Genomic DNA, 26,626 nt, shown 5'->3' with positions numbered 1-26,626 from the left:
TGGGAATGACATATGGATATATTTTAAATCCAGTTTCTTAATAAATCAACCATTCCCTCCGTTTTGGGAATTATATATATAATACTCAATATATGATTTACCTAAGAAAGTTTAGTTATGTGTTGCTAATCTTTTTTCTTTATTAAGATGAATGAAATAATGTGAGATACGAGAATCCGAGACGTTGCCTAGACAACGCCCGGCTTCCTTTTCTATTGGCTCAATAACACCACATGATCTTTAGCCTTTTCTATTGGTCTTAGTATACCACGTGACTGCAAAATAATGAAACGTACTATGTATTTTACATTATAAATCATTTGTTCTTCAGTATACAATTTGTAAAATGATTTTATAATGATATGCAAATAATGTGTACTTGTAAAAGATGTATTTGCTGCAAATTCCAGTTTTTATGTTAACTTGGTTCCTATTGGAACAGCGCCCGATATGAGTGTCCGTTCTTAATGTTTGACTATACCTTGATAAAGACCCCTGGAGGGTCGAAACGCGTAGGATTGGTGTAGATCCAGACTTTTTGAATTGTGTCTGCGGCACCGTTGAAGGAGATTCCTGACTGAAGAAAGTTTGGACTCAAAGACCCATATTATATATATGCAGATCATCGGTCATCTCTGGTGAGCAGCCACTTTTTACTATCTCAGGACACTCTTTTGAAACAAGGAAACACAGAATACTTGCACCTTTTTAACCCTTGTATATTTACATGTTTTATGAGAATTAGAATAAATATATATGTAAAAAGATAATGCACTATTGGACTTTTTTGTCTCTTTTTCCCCATACTATATGAATATGGAATCTTTTTATGGAAACATCGAAATTGAATATACCTTGTGGATACAACATCTGTTATGAACTATGAGGACTATGCTTTGAATGGCTCTTGATCAAACATATATTCTGTTCCATATTGTAGCGCTATTGGATGTGGAAATTTCCATATTATGTCCACACAGATAAGGCCATGGTCGGGATTCGAACTCATGACCCCAGTGCTGTGAGGCAGAAGTGCTAACCACTAGGCCATCGTGCTGCCCATAGAAAAGTAAAGATTTGCAGGAATGATGTTGACATTAGCAACATTGTACCCATTGCTTTTATTTTTGCTAGGGTAATTTTAAGTTGATATGATTTATGCAGCTGGACAATGAGCCATTGTACACTCCAAAGAACAGCTACAGTGAACTGGCAAATGATGATGCAGGTTAGCTTAATATTGATGATGGGAGTCAAGAACTGATAATTGACGAAAATGATACACAGATAGATTAAGTAATAGCTGGTTGTGAAGAATTAGCATCCATGAGTACAGTATGTTGATATACCTACAAACTGACAAGTGTGTAGAAATGATCAAACAAGAGACAATAATTTAATTGCAACCACACTGGATACAGGCTAGTATATATTGAAGATATTTTACGCCACATCAGAATGGGAGTCTGTACTTTTACTTTGCCAAATTCTTCAGTCCATCATAGACCAGGAAAATAAATTGAGTCAGTATGTTCAGAACAACCTCATTCTTTAGAGGAAAATAAACTCTTTTAACACCAATATAAATAATCCATATTAATGTGAATGATGTAAACATTTTTGCAAAACAGGATGAAGAGCCATGTATATATGAAAAACTTGTAGTTGAGCTGCACCTTTAAAATATATATTTTTACCAACTATGATCAGACTTATCCTCATTAAAAATGCATTCAAAATCCCCTTTATTAATAGCTAATAAAATATCAAAAATCATATCAGTATAAAATAATTCATACAATTAATATACCAATGATAATTACACAAAAGTTAATATACCAATTTAAAAATTAATTCATATCTATCTACATATTTTATTTCTCAAAATATCACTAACACAATTGAATTACTGAACTGTATTATTATTTTATTTATTATTATTATTATTATTATTATTATTATTATTATTATTATTTTAATTTAATTTTTAAATATGATAAAAACATTTCAACATAGTTTGATCATAAGTGAGAGTATTACATATTTTACAGATCAATTAACTGTCTGTTTAAATAAATACAGAAAAATTTGCTTGGGTCGACTAAAATATAGAAAAGTTATTCCCAGGAAAAAACTAAGCATTTCCAAACCACAAAAATTGGTCTTGTCATGAAGGGGAGAAACCCCTTATTATGTCATTAAGTAGTTAAGCAAATATACCAACCTGCCATAGAAGAGTAAATAGTTCATGTCCTGAAGCCTGGCTCTTTCCATTGCTTTGTCACAGTTTAAGTGCAAATTGCTAACAGATAATGCTCACTCTGCATGTTTGAAGAGATCAAGGGCATTTGAATAAACATACATGGTTGAAGAGTTCTTTTAATTACTATCAATATTGACATTAATTGGAATCCATTTATCTTCCTGACTATTAAATAACACCTTCATTATTCAGTAGAATCAGCTAAGTTAGAGGTTATTACATAGATGAATCAATTTGTGGTGCAAAGTTATGCAGTAGGCTCTTAAAGTTTATAATAAATGTAAATTAGATTTGAACATGTGCAAATTTTCCTGAAAAAAGTAGGGAAGGACAGACAAAGTAAAAAACATGTACCTTGCAACATTAGTTACTTTCTCTGGGCGTGATTCGTGTTTCTGACATACGTCGGTTTGAGTAGCGTATCTTGCATTTAAAAGTTCTGCACATGCCTAGAAACAGACATTCCGCCAATGGTATTCATGTCTGCACACAACTGACATTTAAGTCTGTCTATGACTTGAGAGGCACAACAGGGGAAGGAAGGGACCGACTAACGTATGGTCATGTACAATGAGGGTGTTTCAGTTCAGACATGGTCTATTTAAGGCCTGTATTTGTCATAAGTAAGCTTGTGGTGGAGGGGAGTCGACAGGACTGCTAGAAAGTCTGGATGTGAGGAATAAAGCATAGGGCGGACTCAAGTGTGACACCAAGGCAGTGGGCTTGGGTGACTGAGGAAATTATGGTGTTATTGACAGTGAGGGAGATTTGAGGTGGTGATTCTAGCAGGACAGACGATAATAAGTTCTGTTTTGATAATGTTGAGCTTTAGGTAGCGTTGGGACATCCATGTGGATATAGCAGAAAGACAGTTGGTTACATGTGATAGTACAGAAGGAGAGAGGTCAAGGGAAAAGATATAAATTTGGGTGTCATCAGCATAGAGGTGGTATTGGAGGCCGGATGAGCGAATTAGTGTCCCAAGAGAAGAGGTGTACAATGAAAAAGGTAAAGGGCCAAGAACAGAGTCTTGTGGGGCCTCTACAGACAGTGGGAATGGTTGTAACCCCTAGTGTTAGAACATATATTAAGACATATGCTATTAACAACAACAATTATAATAATGATAATAATAATAATAATAATAATAATAACATATTCCCCCACTATAGGGGAAAAATCATACACACTAAAACATGATTTGCACATAGCTCTAATCATTAATAACGTACACATATGTAGTATTCCTATAATCATTACAAGCAGCAGAATAACATCTGAGGTATATTTTGCAGGCTGTATTAATTGTGTAAAAGTTGCTCAGTGAATAATTATGAAAAAATGTTTTACTATTTCCCCTTAAGAATGTCCAAAAAAATAAACAGAAATTCACTCAACTAATAGTTATTCCTGGTGAAACCGACGTAGAGATAAATAGTGAAAATTGCCCTGGCCTCCTAAGTGAAAACATCACCCAAATCTCTGTCGCTGAAAGGATTCATTATTAAGGAATCATAGGTTGTTGTGTACTTCTAACAGATCTGCTAAAAATTATTAAATGGTAAATATGCCTCCAACATAAACTGCCTTAGTAGGAAGCTCTTGTAATATAAATTGCATTAGTCATAGTACATGGGATGATACGGTAACCTCACTTAGCATTGCAGTATAATCATAATGCAAATTAACAGCAATCTCCACTCTACAAATAAATAGCAATCCTTATGACAAAAGCTGAGATAGAGTCTGCATGTATCTATAAATATTGCTGCTGTCTGGATTAAAAGTTTCTTGTTTGCAGCCCTGAGTGGCGTCTTTGTTTAACTATTTACATTTTGACAACGGCACTAGCATCTATATTACGAAGAATGCCTACATATATATATATATATATATATATATATATATATATATAGAGAGAGAGAGAGAGAGAGAGAGAGAGAGAGAGAGATAGAGATATTTATATATATAAGTACACATACAGTGGTCAAAGAAGAAGAGGCGGCATGGAAAATGTAATTGGAATATAAGTTAATGGAACTGGATAGTTTTACAATGAAGGCAGTGAGTGAGGAGACATACCACAATATACACCCCCAATTCAACCGCTGTATGTGTATGTATATATAAATATATATACATATATACTGTGGCCATAGTGGATAGTTAGAGGTGGCGGTATGAAAAATGTAATGGGAATGTAAGCTAATAGGGTTTGATAGTTTTACAATGTGAGAGTATAAAACAATGAATAGTTATTAAAGGTACAAATATATATGTGAAATACCTTAAAAAGCTATAACTACAGACATGGGAACTACGCCCTTGACATAAGAGTTGAAGAAAAGGCAAGGGTTTTCCATGAAACAGAAACAAAAACAGGATGCAAGACTACAAACAACGCCTGAAGGACATTACGTAGTACTGGACAAGAATATTGCCTTATATGTACTTATATGTACTTATTGTGGCAAAGAAATATTTGCAGAGCTAAAGAGATTTCCTTATATTTACTTGTTTTAACCGACTAATGCTCGAGCTTAAGAATAAATAAAGGAACAGTCTGGGAAGTTCCTCAGAGCTGATTCTGAAACTTCAACTACTTGTCTGTGTTACATTTCATCCTTTTTCGGTTGATTGTATTACTGCTGAAATGAAATCTGGTTATCAGAGATCGATAATAGGGGCACCAAGCCTCGGGACCCCTGCAACAATAAAAGTAGTAGAAGTGGCGGTATGACATACCACCGTATACACCCTCACTTCGAACCAATATATATATATATATATATATATATACACACAAGTTAACTCATGCATTTTTTTGTCAAATAATGTCAGTATACCAAATTTCAGGTCATTTGGATGAGCCCTTTCTGAGAAAATATTTTTTTCCACACACACACTAACACACGCCGCTACACATGCAGGGGCGGATCTAGAAAATGTTTGTTCCCCGGGGGATGTTAGGGTGGGGCGATTTAGGCCCCACCCCCTTTCCGATTTCTGAGGCTGCTGGGGGCTGCACAGTATGTGCAGGTCCGCTTGGCAGTGACAGGCAGGGGCAGCACACTGTCACTGCCAAACGGACCTGCACATACTGTGCAGCCTTCGGCAGCCTCTCAATTGCCCCGATCGCACCCCCCTGGATCCGCCACTGTACACATGTGTGTTCATGAGGTAAAATTACCTCACGAAAATGAGTTTGACCCCTCAACTCGTCAATAATGTCAGTATACCAAATTTCAGCCCTTTTGAGGGTTTTTTTCCACACACACTAAGAATTTAGTAGGTCAGTTAACCCGTGCATGATGCTCATGCATTCTAGTCAAATCAAGCTACTTAAGGTGTTAAAAACTCCCCACTGTCACCCCCGGCAACCACCAACCACTCCCAACTGTCACTTTTCCTTCAAGAAATATATAGGTCAGTGTATAACTCTGCCCAGCAGGTGGCGCTGCAGCTTGGTTTTTTTTTTCCCACACACACACACAGACAGACTAACACATGCCACTAGACATTTATATTATAGATATATATATATGCTGTATACTAACTCATTGATCCAAACGACAGACCAGCACAGCCTTCTGATCATTGGGACACACAATGATTGTTTTAATACTATTGATTTCTTCAAGACTTCAAATTGGCCAATGTGTATAACAGTATCCTCCATCTCACTTGTACTGTATCCATGGTCTAGAAATCCCTGTTCCATCAGCTCAAGGGTTTCACCAATTGATCCAGGTAGATTCAAATCCCTTCCTTATACCTTCCCTTCCCTTTATTTTTACTCAGGCTACAGAGCAGGCCTGGACTATATACAAATTACAAATACAACGGAGATAGATAGATAACACAAGAAAAAAAGAGCACCCATAAACATAACATTATGAAAAAAGTTGGCATCATCCAATTGAGTAAAAGTTAATTTTTTTTTTAGAAAAGTTTGCTCCTTCTCAGCCTGATTGTTTTATGGAATGCAATATATTGCTTTGCCTTGTTGAGAGAAGAAAATTCCATCAGCACTTCCAATGATTACTCCTACATAAGATATAAATATATTATCATAGCACGTCTTCTGGGGTAGACGGCTGCACTTGAGACAGTTTGGCCAAGAATATCACACTAGTCAATTGTTTTGGTTTAACTAGCTTCAGCTATATTTATTTTCCAGGCATAAAAATAAACAAACAGAAACAAAATCCTTGCCTGTCCAACTTCTAACTTAACACACAAGAACATCCTCTCTACTGTGAAGGATCTTGTGTGCCACACTCATATAAAATAAAGAGCTTACTGGTCACCAGTTGCAGTGTCTCTCAAGAGGCATCCAACCTCCTGCCCAGGTCTGAGAGAGACAGATGAAACTACCTAGCAACATTTAGCAGCACCTTGCAGGTGCAATTCCTGATTATCAGTACTTGCTGGCTGGTTGGAAAACCCGAAATGGGCCTTATAAATGGAGCCCACCCTTCTGTCTACATTTATAACCCAGGGACCCTTACCAAGTTCTCTACTGCTGAAGACACTCGTTGAGAAGCTTTTCACAAACACACGCAATCTTTCTAGGGTTTAAAAGCATATAAGACAGACAGCCTGGAACATATTTACTTGTCATTTACCACTTACCTATTGCTTCTGTTACAAAATATATAACTATAGTATTGCTAATGTTTGAACAGAGCATTACAAAGCAATGGAAGCAGAATTTCCAAAATTTATATTTTTCCAAATCATTATATAAACTATTAAAACATAGATAATTAATAAAATCATAAAATGATTACCTAAAGTAAAACAAAACAATTACAACTGTTGTCGCTTTTAATTTTAATTCCATTTTCTTAGAGATCCTCTTGCTATTCTTGCCATTTATGTGGCTTATTGCTACAGCATAACTTGGGTACTGTTTTGCAAGTTATAAAGCCAAGTAAATGGCAAGCATTAGTGAAAGTGTTTAGAAGACACCCAGGAATCAATGTCACAGAGACAGGAAATTGATTCTGCAAACAAGCTGCAGAACTCAGCTAGCAAAGCATATCCCTGTCCAACTTGTCTATTTATACAACAAAACATATTGTTTTATCATACGTCAATCACTGATAATATGTATTTTGGTGTGCTGTCTTCACATCTCTCTAGGAGACTTGTTCTAAAAGACTAGAGCATACTGAGCTAAACTCCCTGGGAGACCGAAGCATAATTACTTCTTCTAAGCTGCTTAAACCCTTAGTTATTGTATGAATGAAATGTAAAAAGAAATACCTGTCCATTCCCTTTGTATTATCTGAGCTGATGATAGTGTACGCTAGAAAGCAGTTAAATTATCTGTAAATCCACACATGGGAAACTGGAGAAACTTCAGCATTAATATTTATTTGTAGCATAAATTGCTATGATCCTACATTCAACACTAAATATATTGGTATTCTTCAATAGCAAGGCAAATTACCTAGTGATCTAACAAGACCGAATGATATCCTCCTGCACTAGCACCTAGAAAAAGTGGTAGCACAGGTGCCCTCGCCCCCTCCTAGACCAGAGCCCCACGGTCTGCTCCATGCAGCTATTTATCACAGTTTTGATCACAGCTTCAATCACAAAAGTGGGTCATAGGGTTGATCAGGTGGACCAATAATAAGCCACAATCAAGAGATTGTGACTTTTGTTTGGCCTTCTCACCTATCCTTTACTGTCATTTAAAGGTTTATCTTAATTGAAAAAATTGCATGTAGCAGTCTACAGCCCCATACCAACACTTGGTGATAGTGCCACATTATAAACCAGATGTATAGTGTATATGGCAATTTGTGGGCTCTATAACAATTTGTAATAACAGTAAAGGGCAAACTATTATTATTATCATTTATTTATATATTTATATTATGCAGCGCTGTACATTATGGAGATCATTGTCATTAACTGTTATGCACATAGCGCCACACACTAGGATTAATTCTGGGGTCACATGATTACGCTAATACTTCAATGATCACTACACCAGGAAACGATCCTGTGCTATGTCAACACTTCAGACCTATTTCTGTACAGAAAGCAGTGCTGAAAACTTTTTAGTTAGCAGCATTCCCTATCTAGTAACCTATGGATGGCTTTGTCCTAGGTAGATATATGATTATCATTTGATCTTTTGAAAGCTCTGTCTGCTATATATAAGCCACTCTTTTGCAGATACCAAATTTCTTTAGCTTACTTCTGAGCCCTTTGAAAGTTGACGATACTCACATTTAAGGGGATTTACCAAAGGTTGATTTTCCCACCTTCTTTAAATTAATTAAAAGCTCTACAAATCACCAGGAAACAAACAGGAATTTTTTGTCCCAATTCTCAAATCTTTATTTAAAGAATTAAACCAACAATGTTTGATAATGTGTGAGCCTTTCCAATTATTTCAATGCATCCTCAGAGGGAGCATGGCCAATCCATGGAGGGTGTGAACAGCACTTAACTAGTCCCTCCTTCAAGTCCTTCCATTGCATCCATTTATGCAGCATACACCAGTGGTCAGCAGGAGTTGTGATACAGGGTTGGAGGACTTCTCGTTGTGGTAATCCAACACTAGGGTTAATTATAAAATATTAAGACAATTGGCCACCATGCTGGAGGTACCACAACTATTTGAAATGATCCTGAAAATTAAACAAAATCAGAACCCAAAGATTATAATGCGGGAACTCTACACACCTGTAACCTGTACTGTCGCAAATCTCAAAGTCAGCGCTACATTTCAGTGCAATTTCACTAATCTCTAGTCTTTGAATAGAGTTAGGGCCATAATGGTCCAATCATTTTGCTGTGTGGTTGGGGCAGAACAGTATGAACTTTTGTGGCCAAATGATTGAGGACAAGTATTGCTGTGACTGACTTTTAATGGGGGATGTAAACATACAACGCTGGCTGCACACTTTCTTCCTTCTGATGGAAGGATCTTGATAGATTGGGAAATTACTTGCTGAATGTGGGCTAGTGTTCAGCTATATGGCCAAAAGCAAAAAACAAAACTTTATTTTGAGGGACAAGCGATCCCTCAACTAAACATAGGGAAAAAGTGCCCTGACAATTTTTCATTTTCTTCAGTTCAAACAGTCAGTATAGAGCCTGTAACATGTGAATTACCATAAATATACACTTATAAATAATAACCACATTGGTGCTGAAAAGCTAGACAATGGCATATAATAGACAGCAAAAATAAAGTGAAATGCTGGATACGAGTCACAAATCTAAGCAGTAAGGAGACAAATAAATATATATTTTTAAATAAACATCTTGTACAAATCTTACAAGAAGAAGAAGGGGGTGGGGGGAGGTAATGTTGAGGTGTTGAGTGAGGTAACGGTCGAAATGGCCCCAGACATGTGGTAATATAGGCATAGCGGTGGCCAGGGACTACAGATACTTTCATTGATATTATAGCATTGATGTGGTAATAAAAATACTAGCAAGGTGAAATGGCTATTTTTCTTATCACAGTGGTACTACTGTAATATTCAGAGTTCCAAGGTCATCATGTGATTTAATGATGCCACCACACACACTCAGACAAAGGGGTCTATGATGGCGAGTGAAAGATGAGGAGGGGAGTGTATACCAGTTCTCCAATCAAAAGTGAGGTGAAATCCACAAAAATATCCAGCAGTGTCTGCCAACTAATGACCTTCTTCAGGGCAGGGAGTAAGAAAGGTCACTAGCTGGCACAAACAGTGACATACACTACTTATCACTGTTGTGGATTAAATAGTTATGAGTATTACTTTTCCCTATTCTCCTTCTGAATGAATATTTATTATATAGTGTTAATCATGTCTAATCATGCATGGTTTACACTATGTAACCAAGTACAAATACTAATACAAAGAGCCAAGAGCCCCAAAATCACTCAATTACTCCCTGCTCCCTTTCTGCTTATGTTCTGGGGAAAAACAGTGCGACATGGCTCCCATCAGTGCACAGCACATTTGTGAATTAGTCCTAATTGCAGAAATGATGGCATTCTTTATACATTACGGTAACTATGTACACAGTTGCAGCTTCATACAAGATGGACTATTATTTCTTCACTATTGACATAGACCAAGTAGAGGCTATCAAAGAAGAAGGGCAGACGGCAAACGTTGTATTACAGAACATACAGGGGGTTCTGCTACTGTCAAAACAACAGAGCAGGGAGCTCTTCTGTGCCTGCACATGTTTGAAGGCAGAGTGGGGATCCGGAAGACTAGAGGGACATCTGCTCCACTCCTTCATACACTTTTAGGAATCATTGCATACTCTCAGTGATGGTCAACAGGTGCTCATCCAAGCCTCCACGTGCGGCCCCCAATTCCTTGCTACTTTATTGTCAGATGTTTTGCTATAGCTTGCAACATTGGTTTATCTTACAGTCAAATGCCTGCTGACATGGTTTTACAGCTAGGTGCCTCTTTTTTTGATTGAATGTATTGTTTTAACTTATTACCGGGTAATGTTTAGCCCTTTTGAAGGTCAGAAGACTGCGCATGATGCCCCTGGAATGTATCAGGTTGCCCAACACTCCTCTAAATGCCCAGACACACAGTGCACATCCAAATATATATTCTAAGACAGTGGTACCTACCAGATTCAACTTGGGACCTACTCATTAATTCTGTATCAGCAATGTAAAACTCACTCTGTATTCCTGTATACTGCTGTATATCAAGTTGTGCACACATTCATAAATTCATCTATCTACATACACAAGATTTTAGAGGTAATCATTAGTTAGTACATAATTCTCAAAATTAGTGCACTGATTCATTATTTTGAATTGAAACAGCTTGTATACATTCCCAATGTGTGTTTGGCATTCTCCTCTCCCTCTTTGTCTGTAGATCTCTCACCAGTACTTTGTTCAGCAAATGCCTATTCTGAGCTGACTTCTTGCCACTACGACAGTCTTGTTAGAACTCTAGTAAACACGTAGAGAGTAACTTTTAAACTTTCAACCCTTAAGATCAGGTTATTTAATTGTCTCTCATGTGCACAAGATGTCAAGCAATTTTACTAGATTCTAGTCATAGGTATTTAGACAATAATGAGCTTCAGCTCAGAAATGTTTTAATTGAAAAATTGGTTCAAAAGAATAAGATCATTTTGAACAGTCTCTAATTTTCAACTAGCAGGAAGAATATATTTGAACATTTCACTAGATTGGTCAAAGAAATTTAGATTTAGAAGCTCTTAAATTTTAGTGCATCCCGGGAACGGATTTTGGAACAAAATTGCTTGGTAGCCCCAAATACAATTGGCAGAGCAAAATACATACATATATGCAGTGGGTTTTTAACTGTTTTTTCTTTCCTTTTATATATTTGGAGGCACCGCTGAATATAATTTTAAAATGAAGTTTTCAATGAATTTGCTGTTCTTAAATTTTACATAAATGTTAGTAAAATCAGGTGAGCTCAAAATAGAAAGATACATTGCCAGAAGCTACTCGTTTACTGGCATACTTGCTAGTGTCATATACAGATAAAGTTCATGGCTTCTACTTATAATTAAATACATCAACTTATTTTTAAGATTCTCACAATAGCATAACTCCAGTATATAACATTTTACTGGTCGATATTGCTCCAAATACAGAACTATTATAAAAGTACATATTCAATGATTTGATTTCATATATGGCTCTGTCTAATATGAGCATGCTGACAACAAGGACGTTTGTTAATAATCTCTAATACAATATAGCACATGTTATATGCATAATAGGCCTGAGTCATTAAGGAGAGCAAAGCATAAAAAAGAAGGAATATTTGCACCTGGGCAAAACCATGTTGCATTGGGGGGGGGGGGAGGTAAATGTAAAATGTGGGACAGATTTATATTTGGGGTAGGACATGTCCTAGATCAACTTTAAATTTCAGTGTAATAGTAAAGCTATCAAGTATTTGTGTACTAGGTGAAAAAACAGCCATATAAACTAATTTGCACCCCTTGCATTGTCACATGGTTTGTCCCAGAGAACATTTACTCCTTTTTGCCTTAATGACTCAGGTCCAATATGTTTTAGAATAATATAATGTAATCATTATATTACATTTGTTTAGCTCTGAGGTTATTAATGAAGGATATCAATCTATTTTCTTTAAATATGCCAATGATACTTAATATTTCAACTTCTAGCTAGTGTTCTAAGTTGCATATGGTGTATTGTAGATTACAAATACTATTTGTATACTTATTTATGCTTACTGTAAGAACAGCTCTTTTGCCACTGTACATTTCATTTAATTAAAATGTTAGCTGATATACATTTGCTTCCTATTTTGTTTCTCAACAACACTCAGGATGTGTGACTGGCAGTTACATTTTTTATACTGACCTTCGGTCTTCTTCCGCCAAGAAAGTTTTCTATCCATCTCAGTATAAATCCCTCAAAGCCATATTTGTTAATATTCCTGTGTGGTGCAGTGTCAATTGCCTTTTGGAAGTCCAGATAAAGTCCACTGCCTCCCTCCCATCTGCTCTCTATGTTGCGCTGTCGAAGAATTAAATTATATTTGTTAGAGGCTGATTTCTAGGAAGTCTCTCCCTAATTGCTGCCTGTTATTTGTGCAAAATGAAGCCACAACATTACATTTTATGAAGTGACCCTACATTATCATAACACAGCATTTGTATATTTAATATACACTAACAAACTACACATGGTATAAGTTATATATGCTCAAGACTACACAATTTTAATATTAAAGAGGAGAGTGTTACACCATACATGTGTGTGTTTGTTACAATGGCATAGTGATACATAATGTAGGGAATGTATCTCTCTCTTTGTATATCAAGCTCTTTATGCATCACTTTGGAACAAGTTCATAATATAATGAGCAGGACTGGTCTTCATGATGGGGAAACAATGTAAAATTGAAGCCTAGCTGCAATATCTAAAAATGACAAAACAAAAGAGAAGTGGCTATGTAATTATATTATTTGTACTATTATTAATATTATTATTATTATTAGTAGTAGTAGTAGTAGTAGTAATAGTAGTGGTAGTAGTTATTATTATATGATACTACTTATAATAACAACAACAAATACATACCAAAATAAATATATTCACACTAGTCACACGCGCATATTAAGATAAATACATTCATCATCTGTTCAAAGAAACAAGTGGTGTGTAATCACATACTTAAAATAGTATTTTCTTGTACATCACAGTTATATGAATGACAGTCTTTCTTTGCTAGCTGGATGAAAGTGATATTCTTTCAATATAGGCTAAGAAGGCTAAGTTTATTGTGCATGTTTATAAATATTTAAATTTTGCCTAATATGTTTAATCTGTATTAATAATTTTAAGGCTTATCTAGATGGTGTAGATGCTTTAGCACAGCAATATGAAAAGTATGTGGGAAATTGGGAAATATATGGCCATCAACATTTGTTTTTATTAGTTTTTAAAATTTGCTGGCTCTTATGTGCCTCCTGCAACTCTTGCTAAATACATAGGAGTTTTTTTTAGCTTTCTTTTATTTTTAGTGCGTTTAATACCCCATTCATACTGCACTAAAAACCCAGGGTTTTGCCAGGACAAGCCCAGACAACCCAGGTTGAGGTGCAGTATGAATGGTCCCATATCTAATTCCCGGGTCATCAGACCCAGGTCTTTTGGTGGGAGAATTCCCGGGTTTGCCCCGGGAAGCCTGCACTACGAATGGTGCGACCCGGGTTTTTTCAACCCGGGTCTCACAAGACACAATGTTAAAGTAAAAAAACAAACAAAAAAAAAATATCACAAAAGGAGCCAGTATGAACGCGGTCTACCCGGGATTTTGACTCCTGGGGAGCCTCTGCCCCCCTCTGTCCCCTGGCAATATCCCGGGTTCATATACCTGGGATATTGCCTGGGTGGCAGTATGAAAGCGGTATAAGCCATGTATTTATATGGTAAGGCAGAGTTGTTTGCTTCTGTTGAACTGGCATATGACACAAAGCTGCTTTCTTGAAATGATTGTATACTCAAATTTCCAGCTTCATTTAGTATTGCAGACACCTGTACTGAAGTAATCATATAAAAAATATCCTTCTCATGAATTAATTCAGTACAGGTAATAGCAATACTAAATTAAGTGGGAAATTAGTGAGCAGACCAATAAGTAGCAGGTAGAAGGATTCACATTGGAAGGTCTGGTAACAGCAGAGGTTCCATTGAAGTTTATTTATAAAAAAAAACTAACAAGTATCCCATTTTGTAAAGGCCTCATACCCACTGGTAACAATATACATGCATTTACTAACTTTTTTTTTTTTATAATTTTTTATTTTCAGTGGTCAATCAAGAAAATACAGACAGCAAAACGATAACACTGTGTAGCATACACAGTAAAATCACAACAGTTATTGTGGTGTATCGCATATTAGGAAACCTTTAGACAAAAATGACCGGTTTTTACATTTTTAAAGAGTAATATAAAATGGGTGTAGGAACAAAAGGGATTGTGGGGGAGGGGTGAAGGGTGTAGGACCACAAAGATAAGCACTGTAAGTATTTAGAGGATAACTAGGGTGTGTTGTGCCTATAGCAGAGGGGGAGATATGTGTCGGGAAGAGTTAGGGTCATCGCACATGGGTCAGGTCAGAGGACGCGGAGCGTTGAGGGGAAAGGTGTGTTCCACGGCTAGCCATGGAGCCCAGACTTGACTGAAGATGTGGCCTCTATCGTGGAGGTAGTACGTAATCTCCTCCATAGCGGCAACGTGCCAAATCTGCCTCTTGAGAGCCAAAAGGGATGGAGGTGAGGTCTTTTTCCAATTAAGGGCTATGAGTGATTTGGCTGCTGTCAGGATGTGGGCAGTTAATTTCTTGGAGAATTTCTCCAGGTCTTGGGGAGGGTAACATAAAAGAAATATCCAGGGATCTTTCGGGATGGGGGCTTCAAAAAGGGTATTTAGGAAACTATGGACTGAATCCCAGAAGGTGGTGATAATCGGGCAAGACCACCAAATATGAAACATCGTACCCCTTTGGCCACAGTCCCGTCAACAGCAGGGCGAGGAAGAGGGAAACATTCTATGGAGTGTTGTGGGAGTGTAATACCAACGGTAATAAATTTTGTAAGAGGTTTCCTTGAGTTTAGTTGATATAGAGCATTTAGCTATCCCCAGTCTCATGTCCTCCCAAGCCTCTTCATCCGGGGGAGGACCAAGGTCCTTTTCCCACTCGTCTTCATGAGGGTTTGGAGAGGGAAGGGCAGAAGTGAGAAGAATGCTATATATTTGAGAAATCATGCCCTTGTCCAAGGGATGTTTTCTACAAAGAGATTCAAATGGAGTAAGGTCCCTAAGAACATAGGTTGGTGTCAGGGATCGCAAGAAATGATTAATTTGGAAGAATTCAAAGGGGCTGAGGATTTAGGACAGGCATTGGGGTTGGAGATCTGCTAGCGAAAGCCAGCGGCCCTGTTTGGAAAAATCTACTGGAAATTTAAGCCCTGCATGAGACCAGTTACGGTGGATCGTAGAGGCAGATCCGGGAGGGAACACCGGGTTATGCCAGATGGGGGTTAAAGGAGATATTGCAGTTGAAAGTTTTAGTTTGAAGGAGTTGGAGTCCCAGAGCATAGCATCAAATTTGATAGAAGGCAGTGCTCTAACAGCAGGGGGGCGACGGGCGGGTGATACGCCTCAGAGAGAGGAGAGATCGGGCAGGGTTAGATGGGCCGATTCTATATCAAGCCATGCAGTGGAGCCAGAGGGAGCGTAGGAGGCAACGATTTGCGAAAGGTGGGATGCCAAATAGTATAATTTGATGTCGGGAAGGCCTCTTCCTCCTCCAGGGATTGGTTGTTTTAAGATATTGGATGAGACTCTAGGAGGTCTATGGTTCCAAATAAAGCGGGTGAGTGCCTTCTTGGGGAGTATGTTCATTTTGACAGCTATGATCCTGCCCAGCCACGAAATAATAAGGCGGTTCCAGGAGGTCAGGTCTGATTGCGTCTTGGAGAAAAGGGGTAGGAAATTCTCACGAAAGAGGAGGTCATAGCGAGAAGTGAGGAAAACCCCCAGGTATTTGATCTTCCTGTTCTGCCATTTGAAATTAAAGTTAGCCCGGAGGAGCTCGGTATCCCGAGGGGAAACGTGAAGCAGCATGGACTCTGACTTGGTGTAGTTTATCTTATAGCCCGAAACATTGCTGTAGTTCTGAAGGATGGCATATAGGTTGGGCAAGGAGATCCCCGGTTGGGTAAGCGATAGGAGGATATCGTCTGCAAAGAGTGAGATCTTGGAGTTCGTATTACCCACCTTGACCCCCTGTATGCTAGGACTGTATGCTATGATTAGACCTAATTTGGGAGGCCAGAGGTTCAATTATCAGAGCAAATATCAGAGGGGAAAGGGGGCAACCCTGTCGTGTTCCATTTCGAATGGAGAATGATTCTGGGGGGGTGCCATTAATCAGGACTTTAGCAGTAGGGGTGGTGTATAAAGCTAGGACGCCAGTGAGGAAGTCGCCAGCGAAGCCGAACGACTCAAGAGCCACTTTCATAAAGTCCCAAGAGATCATGTCAAATGCTTTTTCAGCATCCAGAGAGAGCATAATAGTTGGGGATCTCCTGGAATTTGTAATATGGATAATGTCAATGGCACGTCTGGTATTGTCCCTCGCCTGGCGTTCCGGGATAAACCCTACTTGGTCATACTGGATCAGAGAAGGGAGGAAGGCATTCAGACGGTTTGCTAGGATTTTGGCATAAATTTTCAAATCGAGATTGAGGAGAGAGATTGGCCTGTAGCTAGCACAGTGGAGCGGGTCTTTACCGTCTTTAGGGATAACTACAATTTTGGCCTCCAGCATCTCTGATGGGAGAGGGTCACCTTGGAGAGTGTTGTTATAAAGGGATTTGAGATGAGGGGCCAACAAATCAGAAAATTTCTTGTAGTATGCGGCCGTGCAGCCGTCAGGGCCTGGGGATTTACCACTTTTTTGTCCCTTGTTGGCTTCATCATCATCATCATCATCATCATTTATTTATATAGCGCCACTAATTACGCAATGCTGTACAGAGAACTCATTCACATCAATCCCTGCCCCATTGGAGCTTACAGTCTAAATTCCCTAGGATTGACACACACTCACACACAGACAGACAGACAAAGGGAGAGACTAGGGTCAATTTTGATAGCAGCCAATTAACCTACTAGTATGTTTTTGGAGTGTGGGAGGAAACCGGAGCACCCGGAGGAAACCCACGCAAACACAGGGAGAACATACAAACTCCACACAGATAAGGCATGGTCGGGAATCGAATTCATGACCCCAGTGCTGTGAGGCAGACGTGCTAACCACTAGGCCACTGTGCTGCCCTGGCTTGTTGGATCTCGTCTGTCGAGATCTCTTCATTGAGAAGTGAAAGGGCTTGGTGGGATAATTTAGGTAGCCTGGCTTTGGCAAGAAAGTCAGTGATCAGGACGGAGGGGGTTTTCAGTGTTGGGGAGGAAGCGGGAGCCGGGAGGTTATAAAGAGCAGTGTAAAAGTGTTGAAATGCTGATCTGATATCTGCTGGATCGTGAGTTATGTGAATCACGGATAGCAATAATATTTCTATGGGTTCTAACTGTACGCAGCCGTTATGCAAGAATTTTGTCAGCTTTGTCTCCTTTTTCATAAAAAGTCTGACGGAGCCATTTAAGGCGTGTGGTCGCTTGTTTAGAGAGAAGGAGGTTTAGTTTGGCTTTGGTTTCCCGGAGTGCTGTCAGGTTTGCGGGATCAGGGGTTGCTTTGTGCTGGGCTTCCAGGTTTTGAAGTTGGATGGAGAGCTCATTGGTTCGGGTGAGGTATTCTTTTTTACTAACTTTTTTAAAGGTACTGCAATGCATTTAATCAGGAATGACATCGGAATCCATTGTTTTTAATGTGACTTAACCTACTTGCATTTGTTCTTGTGGGTCATGATTATTGCATTTGCATTGTGACGTAATGAAGCTATTTGAAAGACACTTGCTTCATTTATTGTGGTCCACTCAAATCAAATATACTGAGTTCAATGGAAAAACCTGTGTCCTGGGCTCTTTTGACCTCTCCGATTGCACACACCCTTGTGGTTAACATGTCAAATCTGTTCTCATTTGACAAAAAGTGGCCCTGGCATTGCAACCTCTTGTTAATCCAGAAACACTGCAAAGATTCTAACAAGGTAAGAAAATAATGTATTACACCAGGTCCATGTAAGTTCTTTTATACGTTTTATTATTTTTAAATATATATATCATGCCTAAATAGTTTTTGTATATGCAGATGTTGCAGGGAAAAAAAGAAAGCTGGAATAAATGAATGGTAACCAGTCTGGAATAAAAAGAAAGCAAATGGTAATTTGCAGAAAGCCACTGGCAAACCTTATGTCATAAATGTACCGTGCATTGTTGTGTGTAACTAATTTTCTCCTTGGCATTATACCGACCATGATTCTCAGTATGACACTACATACAGTATGTTGTAACCTAGCTGTTCATTTTTAGTCTCTAGAGATATGTTGTTTTTTTATAGTCTTTAAATTAGCTGCAGATTTTAGCTTAGCTTTTTATGGCATGGAATTAAGGTCTGTTTTATAATTTCCAAAAACACAGGTTGACAATATGCATTCATAAATTCCATTTATGTAGCTTTCATGCCATATAAAACTTACTTTAGATGGCCTCAAGAAGGATCTGCTGAGCTATGAGATCTAAAATCAGCAATAGATGAACCTGTTCATGATAATTACAACCATCTGTTCATCTTATTATAGCCTACAGATCCTTTATAAATTAAAAATATATATGAAGCAAACTTCCGATATGTCGCCTGTCAAATAAGTAAGACTCATCCTACAAAGTTATTCCAAAACAAAATGAATGTATATATATATATATATATATATATATATATATATATATATATATATATATATATATAGTGAAAAGCATGCTGCTGACACAGGTTTCCTGAACCACTTTGCTGTTTTATTCAGGCTTGTCAGAGTGGAATGAACAACTACTGTGGTAGTTTCAGCAACTACACCTAAAATATTTACAAAGTCCTGCGACCCTAACGTTAGCGCTAACTAAACAGATAGTCCACTCACTGGACATTGGCTACTCATTTGCATTGTTTGCACCACCCACAGCGATTCCCTTCATTAATCAAGAGTTACACCTACAAGGTGCTAACAAAAAGCTGCTAGGCAGTTTTCGCTCACTCTCAGAACTGGTCAGGAGGTTGGATGCCTCCTGACAAGCACTGCAAATGGTGACCAGTAAGTTGTATGTTTTGTATGCGTGTGGAACACAAGGTCCTTCCCAGTAGAGAGGTTGTTCCTGTTTGTTTAGTTAGTGTTGGACAGGCAAGGCCTTTTATTTATGTATTTTGTGTTTTGAATATGGTGACTAGAAACTAGCTGTAGCTAGTCAAATCAAAACAATTGACTGGTGTGATATCTTTGGCTGATATGACTGAAGTGCAGCTGTCTACCTCAGAAGATAGTAACCCCAATACGACCTTATTAGATATGGGGGCAGATTCAATTCTGTAAATATCCGCGCAAGGTGCCTCCGGAAAAGCCGCGAGACATCTCGCATGGATATTTTTTGACAGAAGTAACACTGATTTCTATTTGTGCCCCATAGAGTTGCGAGCAAAACCCAGTGTTACTGTTTACCAAAGTAACGGTAAAGAAGTGCGTCCGTTTTGTTTTAAGGAACATTGTGGACAATTGAATCTGCCCCATGGTGGAGAAAGCTTGCAACCGCACTACAAATTGCAGCCATAAAATTGCATGGAAAATTTAAATTTACAGATACGAAGAAGAAAAACTTTAATTTAAAGGTCTGTGCATGTTATGTGAATAATAGCAACTAACAACCGAGTTGTTTGTTCACAGCAGCAGTGGGAATGGTGAGCAGAGTGCTTGCTGTATACATGAAGATTTAAGAGGAGTTAAACTTTGACCGTGTAAAGTGGATATTTCTGTGTTGGAATAACAATAATAAAGAGATTAAATGTGCTTGCAAAATCATTCAGCAACAGTTAAAAAAATTCTGCTCTGCAAAGAAAGCAATTGTTTTCATGGACTGAGTTTTGTTAATTGCTGTAAAGCAGATGTGTTCAGTAGGACTGGGAAAGAATGGGTTGAGAAAGAAATCCTAAATATATTTTTACTGAAGAAAGTGTGTGAATCTCCAACACACAAGTTGGATGTGGCCTGGAGCTGTGCAACGTTAAAGAGCTAGGCAGCTCAATCTGAAAAATAAAACTTTATTGGGACACATGCTGGGTATTGTAGTGCCACACCTCCGAAGTCAAGTGAAATATATTTCTAAGGAAAGTGCTTCATCTCTTTGAAGATAAAATTGGCTGCTTTTCAAGCTACACTGGGCAAGAAAAAGCAGAAGATTATTGTGTTCAAACCAGAAAGATTGCATATAGTTGTATCAAAGTCTCAGTATGGAGAGAGACAAAAACCAGGACTTGGAGCACATTGATGCTGTGATAAAGTGTGGCCCTTTACAATAGGTTGAGTTGAAAGATGATGTTTCTGAGAGAGAGCCAGATACCCATTTTTGGATTTGGAAAAAAGACTGTGTCACAGTGCCGTAACATGGAGGATATCATTAAAACCTTGCTACAGGGTACCTTGACTCAGCAGGAAGCTACCAGGATGCAGCAGTTAGCTATTGAGGAATGCTTTAGGCAACAGCAGATGAATATTGAGGTGTCCCGGAGGCAACTGCACTAAGACCATGAAGCCTTCTGTAAAATGGTGAGCTCTGTCCAAGAGGGAACTCTCAATGTCTATTTCAGCGATGTAGCATAGTCTCAGGAGCAAACCATAGAAAGTCTCCGATTTGTGAGACGAGAAAAAGAAGTTGCTGAAAAAGGAATTTGAAGTTACACAAGTGGAATGTTTAAGATACCAGCAGCGTATAGAGCACATGGGGAGAGGAATACACAAGCTACAAGTTTAAATACAAAGAGTGAAAAAGTTCAGGTAACTGCAAAGACAATGGTCCATCATTAAGAGAAACTAGATCATGACCTACAGCGTCTTTAAGCTAAGATACGGAAACTTCAAGCAAATGTATTGCCACTGCAAGAATCTAACTAAGAGTTCTGTGAGTAAAGTGGGATGCTGCGGGTGGAAAAGAAGTTGCTTGAGAAGGATGTAAGATGTTGGAGGGTCCAAACACAGCAGCTCACTGAAGAGACATTTTGAAATTGAAAATTGATATTATAAGGTCAAATGCAGCACAGAATACAAGTCAAAGTTAATGTCAGAGTGCAAAAGAAGAAGCAGCAAAACTGAGGAATGAAAAGGAAAATCTCTAGAAAGAACTTGATGCCAAAGTCGCAGATATACAAGAGAAAATTAAGACCATAACCCAGGTTAAAAATATTGGAAAGCGATACAAGACTTTCTTTAATTCAGCATGATAAGCTGGGTGCTGAGAGCTTCTCAGCTCAGGCAGCACAGTCAGAAAAGCGAGCTTCTCATAAAGAAGTACAAGAGTTAAGAAGCAAATATATCAGCAGTGGAAAGCCAATAAAAGCCTATAGATGAAAAAGAAAATGAAGTTAAATCTCAACAGAAACAAGCCTCAAAAATTCAGTCAGAGTTGTCCAAAGTTCCAAAATACCTTCAGTACAAGACTAATTCTATTCAAGACAATGTAGAGCAGGTTAAAGAAGCCCTGTCTGAAAACATCAGCAAAACACAAATCGTTAAGGATAACTGGGAGAGGTTTGACCATTATGGGCATGTTGAAGCAAATGTGACTTATGTAGACTGAGACACACAAGCACTAATCAAGAAATGGGACACTTGAGTGTGCTCGACCACAGGTATAAGTTACAAACGAATAATGATGACAATCTTTAGATATGTGTCCAGCACATCATAGCAATGTAAGGTGTGTCGCTTTTTTCAGATGCAATTTATGGTTTTACATGGAAATTGCGTCCAACTCTACAGGAGGCTGTCGAAGTCAGCAAATTGGATAAAGTCATTTCAATTAAAGTTGAGCAAACTTGGTCGTCTTTGTCTGAAAAGATGCGTACGGTACGCTACGACGTACAAGGGCACACTACGGCGTGAAAGGGCGTACGCATCCACTACACGTGGCAGCAACAGTAATTGGTCTTTTACCATACATTCGCACAAACACACATACTAATAAAATAGTACACATTAATGGTAGTTGCAACACATAGTCAGTTATGTCGAAATATAGTAGTATTTATATGTTATATTAAATTTACATGCATATTAATGAAATATACGGAACAGGTTGAAGGAATCATAACATGAGTGGTATCATAATAAACCTCTTTACATTTCCTACTGTTTGGTTCACTCTGCGAAGGAATCGCAGAGTGCATACACAAGTTATGAATTATAGGGAATTATGAACTACTTAAGACTAAGGAATCTTGGCGGGAAGAGCCGAGCATACCCCCTGGAGAGGTGACCCCCTCCTTTGGATTCCTTACGATGAACTAGCCAATGATTGACAACCCCTTGGACCTTCCTGAGACCTGGACCAATAGATGCAAGCTATACCATCTTCATTGTGTTACTGTATTTTTGTGTGTATATAAGCAGCAGCTTCACATCAGGTGTTCAGACATCTTGTCCCCAGACTTCAGGATTGAATGACTGTACACTGGATCCAGATCGTCTGCGATAAGTAACGGCTGTATTTATTATCACTTCGCTTGAGCATATTATTCTACTATTTGCGAATAAATCTTTGTGCGTTGGAAACACAAATCGAGGTTCGACAATCGTTATTGGTTAGCGACAATACGCACATAACAATTTGGGGGCTCGTGAGCTTTGGAGGTTTCGTTGCCGATGATACGCAAGACCAACGGATTTCGGTTCCGCAACAAAGGGTGGAGACGCGTCATAAACGGGTAAGAACGCAATGTGTTCAAAACCTGAATTTTACTCTGTGTTGTGAAACCGAATGTCCGTTTTGCATTGTCTAGGGCACGCTAACTAGAACCTAGGGACAAAAGAGAAAACTGTTTCTTTTTACTGTCATTGTGCGTTTTAACTGTATTGCATTGCTTAGCGTATGTGTATTTCCTGCTGTGCATACGCGAACTTCCGGTAGATTTTCCACGTGGTTAAACAATCGATTTGATAGTTATATATGCATAGTATAAATCACTTGTGAAAGTCTCTGAAACATTATTACTATTGTTGGGAACATTGTTGATTTTCTGCGCAGAAAACTAAGGTGTATATGTTTGGTGATTGTATGATTTTGAAGTGAAAGTTGATTTACTGTCAAAAAGACAGGGACATCGGTTGCCGTTTGACGAGGCGGGCTTGCAACCGAGGTAGTATACAAGGCAGGTATACTGGCAACAAAAGCCCTGTTTGAAAAGAGAACAGTTAAAAAGCTTTTGGAAACTTTCTCCCCAAGGGCAATCGCAAGGTTTAGCGATAGTTAGTATTGCTAAGCGGTGCGATCGGACCACATGGTTTTACAACCGTGCTTGTGACTTGGGTTGAACGGCTGGAGGAATTACGCTGGTACAAACGGGTAAACTCCGGTACTACCAGTTAAGTAATACTCAACAGAATTTTGTGGAGAGCCAGGATATCGAGGAGCTGATATTTCTGTTGTCCATAGTGATATTTCTGTGTTAGGAGGTGTGTGGGCGTATCCTGTGAAACCGTCCACGGATAAAAAAAAAAATCTCTAGTAAGTTCTGTTTGAAAGAAGAACAGGTAAAAAGTCTTTTTGCGTAGCGTTGAGAAATAGGTTGTTTTCACAATGGGTGCGAAGCAAACGCTAGAGATGGTTGATGTTGTGCTGCTTAAGGAAGGACCACTGGGGTCAGCTAGGTACCTTATGTTTAAGAAATATGGTGCATACGCAACTGCGTATTGCGACACGTGGGTCAAGATGACCAAAGATTGTGATAGGCCTTTCCCAACAATAGGAAGTTTTTATTCAGAGGTACTAAATAATGTAAATGTAAAGTGTGGTTGATTAAATCAACAAAAGTGAGAAATAGACATAATGATTGTTTAAAATTGTGGCAAATGGAAGGTAACACGTGGCAGAGCAGTGAATGCACAGCGAAAGTAGGCGTGGCAAAAAGCGCGCGCACGGCGGAAGTAGCCGTTGAGAAGCATGGCGAACTCAGCGCAAGCGCGCCCCCGCCACCTTATGTGGCGGGAGTGGTAAGTACAGCTGTTATTAAAACTGAAAAAAGGAAAATTGCTAAGTTGTATCCTGTTTTAAGCCAGTTTAAATCAAGTGTATCTGAAGATGAAGATGAACCCACTGTGATTTCGGCCTTTGCCCATGCTGTTAGTGTACTAGAAGCTCAGCGCAAGTATGAAAAAATGGCTGAGATAGGTGAGAGTAGCGTGATCACTAGGAGTGAAAGCGTTCTAAATCTTGAACCAGCAAATCCTGTAGTGTCCCCTGAAGTCAGTGAACCAGAGGGTGCGTACCCAGTCCGCACAATATCAGTTCCCAATGGGAAGCCGGATAAGGATGGTGTAGTTCCTTTAAGAAATGTTACAATGCATTGTCCCTGGACTAGATCAGAATTACGTTCCATTATGACTGAATTCCCAGATCCTAGAAAACAGTTGGCAAAGTGTCAGAAATTTGTTAAAGACTTAGGAAATGCCCACAAACCAACCAATAAGGATTGGCGTGTAGTGTTGAGGGCGTGTCTTCCTCCCAATACTAACATACAAAAATTTATTGAAGATTGTTTGTTGGAGGAAGATGACACCTTGACTGATGAGATTAACCAAAAAAATATAGACCAAATTGTCAAACACTTAGCCATCTATTTTCCAGTAGTGGTAAATTGGAGTAAGATTTTCACCATTAAGCAAAAGGATAGTGAAACAGCAGCAGACTATTTTTCTAGGGCACTAGCATCAATGACACACTTTACCGGAGTAACTGACATAAGAGAGGATCCACATCACAGGGAAGTAGCTGTAGGAGTGTTAATGGATGGTCTTAGGGAAAATTTAAAAACCAGAGTACAAACCTCATTACCTAATTGGAGAGGTATCACAGTAGACTCTCTTAGGGAGTCTGCTGTGGAACATGACAAAAATATCTTTAGAAAGAAAGAAGAGAAAGGTGATAGGTTGATGACGATGAGTATTCAGGCTTTAGAAGGAATACACACACAACCATAAACATACCAAGCAAACAACTCAAGTAAAAAGGTAATGGTATGTTTTCGCTGTAAGAAAGAGGGACACATAAGGAGATTCTGTCCAGAAGCAAGAAAAGAAACATCAAGGGGGGAATCATATAGGTATCCTCCACGGAGAAACACACATAGGCAAGAGAACACACAGCTACCCGCACATATTATAGCAGCAAATGCTGCACGAGAAAATGATAGTCAGCGCTAGGGGTCAGGTCATACCTGTAGTCTACAGCCAGTGAGGGTAACTGAGAGTCAGAGTGAAGAACCAAAAATGATAGTTGACATAGCTGGTAGGAAACAAACCTTTCTTGTAGATACAGGGGCGGCCCGATCTGTGATAACCTCTCCTTTCAATCTACAGGTGACCAGTAAAACTATTCCAGCTATGGGGGTAACGGGAAAAGTGTTAAATTATCCTCTAACTAAACTCGCTGAAGTTACTATCGGGCCTCTGCACACTAATCATTCGTTTCTCTTGGCTGCAGCGGCTCCTACTAACTTGCTAGGGAGAGACTTGCTATGTAAAATGGGATGTGTCATATACTGTACTTCAGATGGTGTGTTCCTAGATATACCCGAGAAGGTCGCTCATGAGGTACAGGACATATTGGACACCCCTCAAAGGTTAATGTTACACTCTCCTGTTATAGAACAAAGTCCATCTCAAGTAAAGGGGATGTTGCTGGAAATACCAGGTTCACTATGGACCAGAGATGGACAGGACACTGGACTGATGGCAAACGTAGCCCCTGTCATGGTCAATATAAAAAGTGGTAGGATAGCTCCAAAAATCCCACAGTATCCATTAAAACCGGAGGTGGAACTAGGGGTATATCCTGTTATTGAGAGGTTGTTACAACAAGGGATTTTAATTCGTACGGCCAGTACAGCAAATAGTTCCATTTTCCCTGTGAAGAAGAATGGGGGGAGGGGCTATAGATTAGTCCAGGACTTAAGGGGAATTAATCAAGTTGTTGAGAGCCAATTCCCCATAGTGTCGAATCCAGCTGTCATCCTCATGCAGATTCCTCCGTCTGCCAGTCATTTTACTGTCATTGATCTATGTTCTGCTTTCTTCTCAGTCCCTCTTCACCCTGACTGCCAATACCTTTTTGCATTTTCCTACAG

At 38.8% G+C, this 26,626-nt stretch overlaps 1 protein-coding gene across 4 annotated transcripts in view; it reads right to left on the bottom strand.

The window, feature by feature from the left end:
• Positions 1-26,626, bottom strand: part of DLGAP2 (DLG associated protein 2) — a 953,423-nt gene that overhangs the window by 233,332 nt on the left and 693,465 nt on the right. For all 4 annotated transcript variants that reach the window (XM_075202469.1, XM_075202471.1, XM_075202468.1 and 1 more), the window contains one exon: positions 12,636-12,791. In XM_075202469.1, coding sequence (XP_075058570.1) covers positions 12,636-12,672 — 37 coding nt within the window. In that variant the 5' untranslated portion in view covers positions 12,673-12,791. The remainder of the gene's footprint in view (positions 1-12,635; positions 12,792-26,626) is intronic.

The sequence above is a fragment of the Mixophyes fleayi genome, chromosome 3, assembly GCF_038048845.1.
Source record: "Mixophyes fleayi isolate aMixFle1 chromosome 3, aMixFle1.hap1, whole genome shotgun sequence".
Lineage (NCBI taxonomy): Eukaryota > Metazoa > Chordata > Amphibia > Anura > Limnodynastidae > Mixophyes > Mixophyes fleayi.
This window is presented reverse-complemented; position numbering and strand designations above follow the sequence as displayed.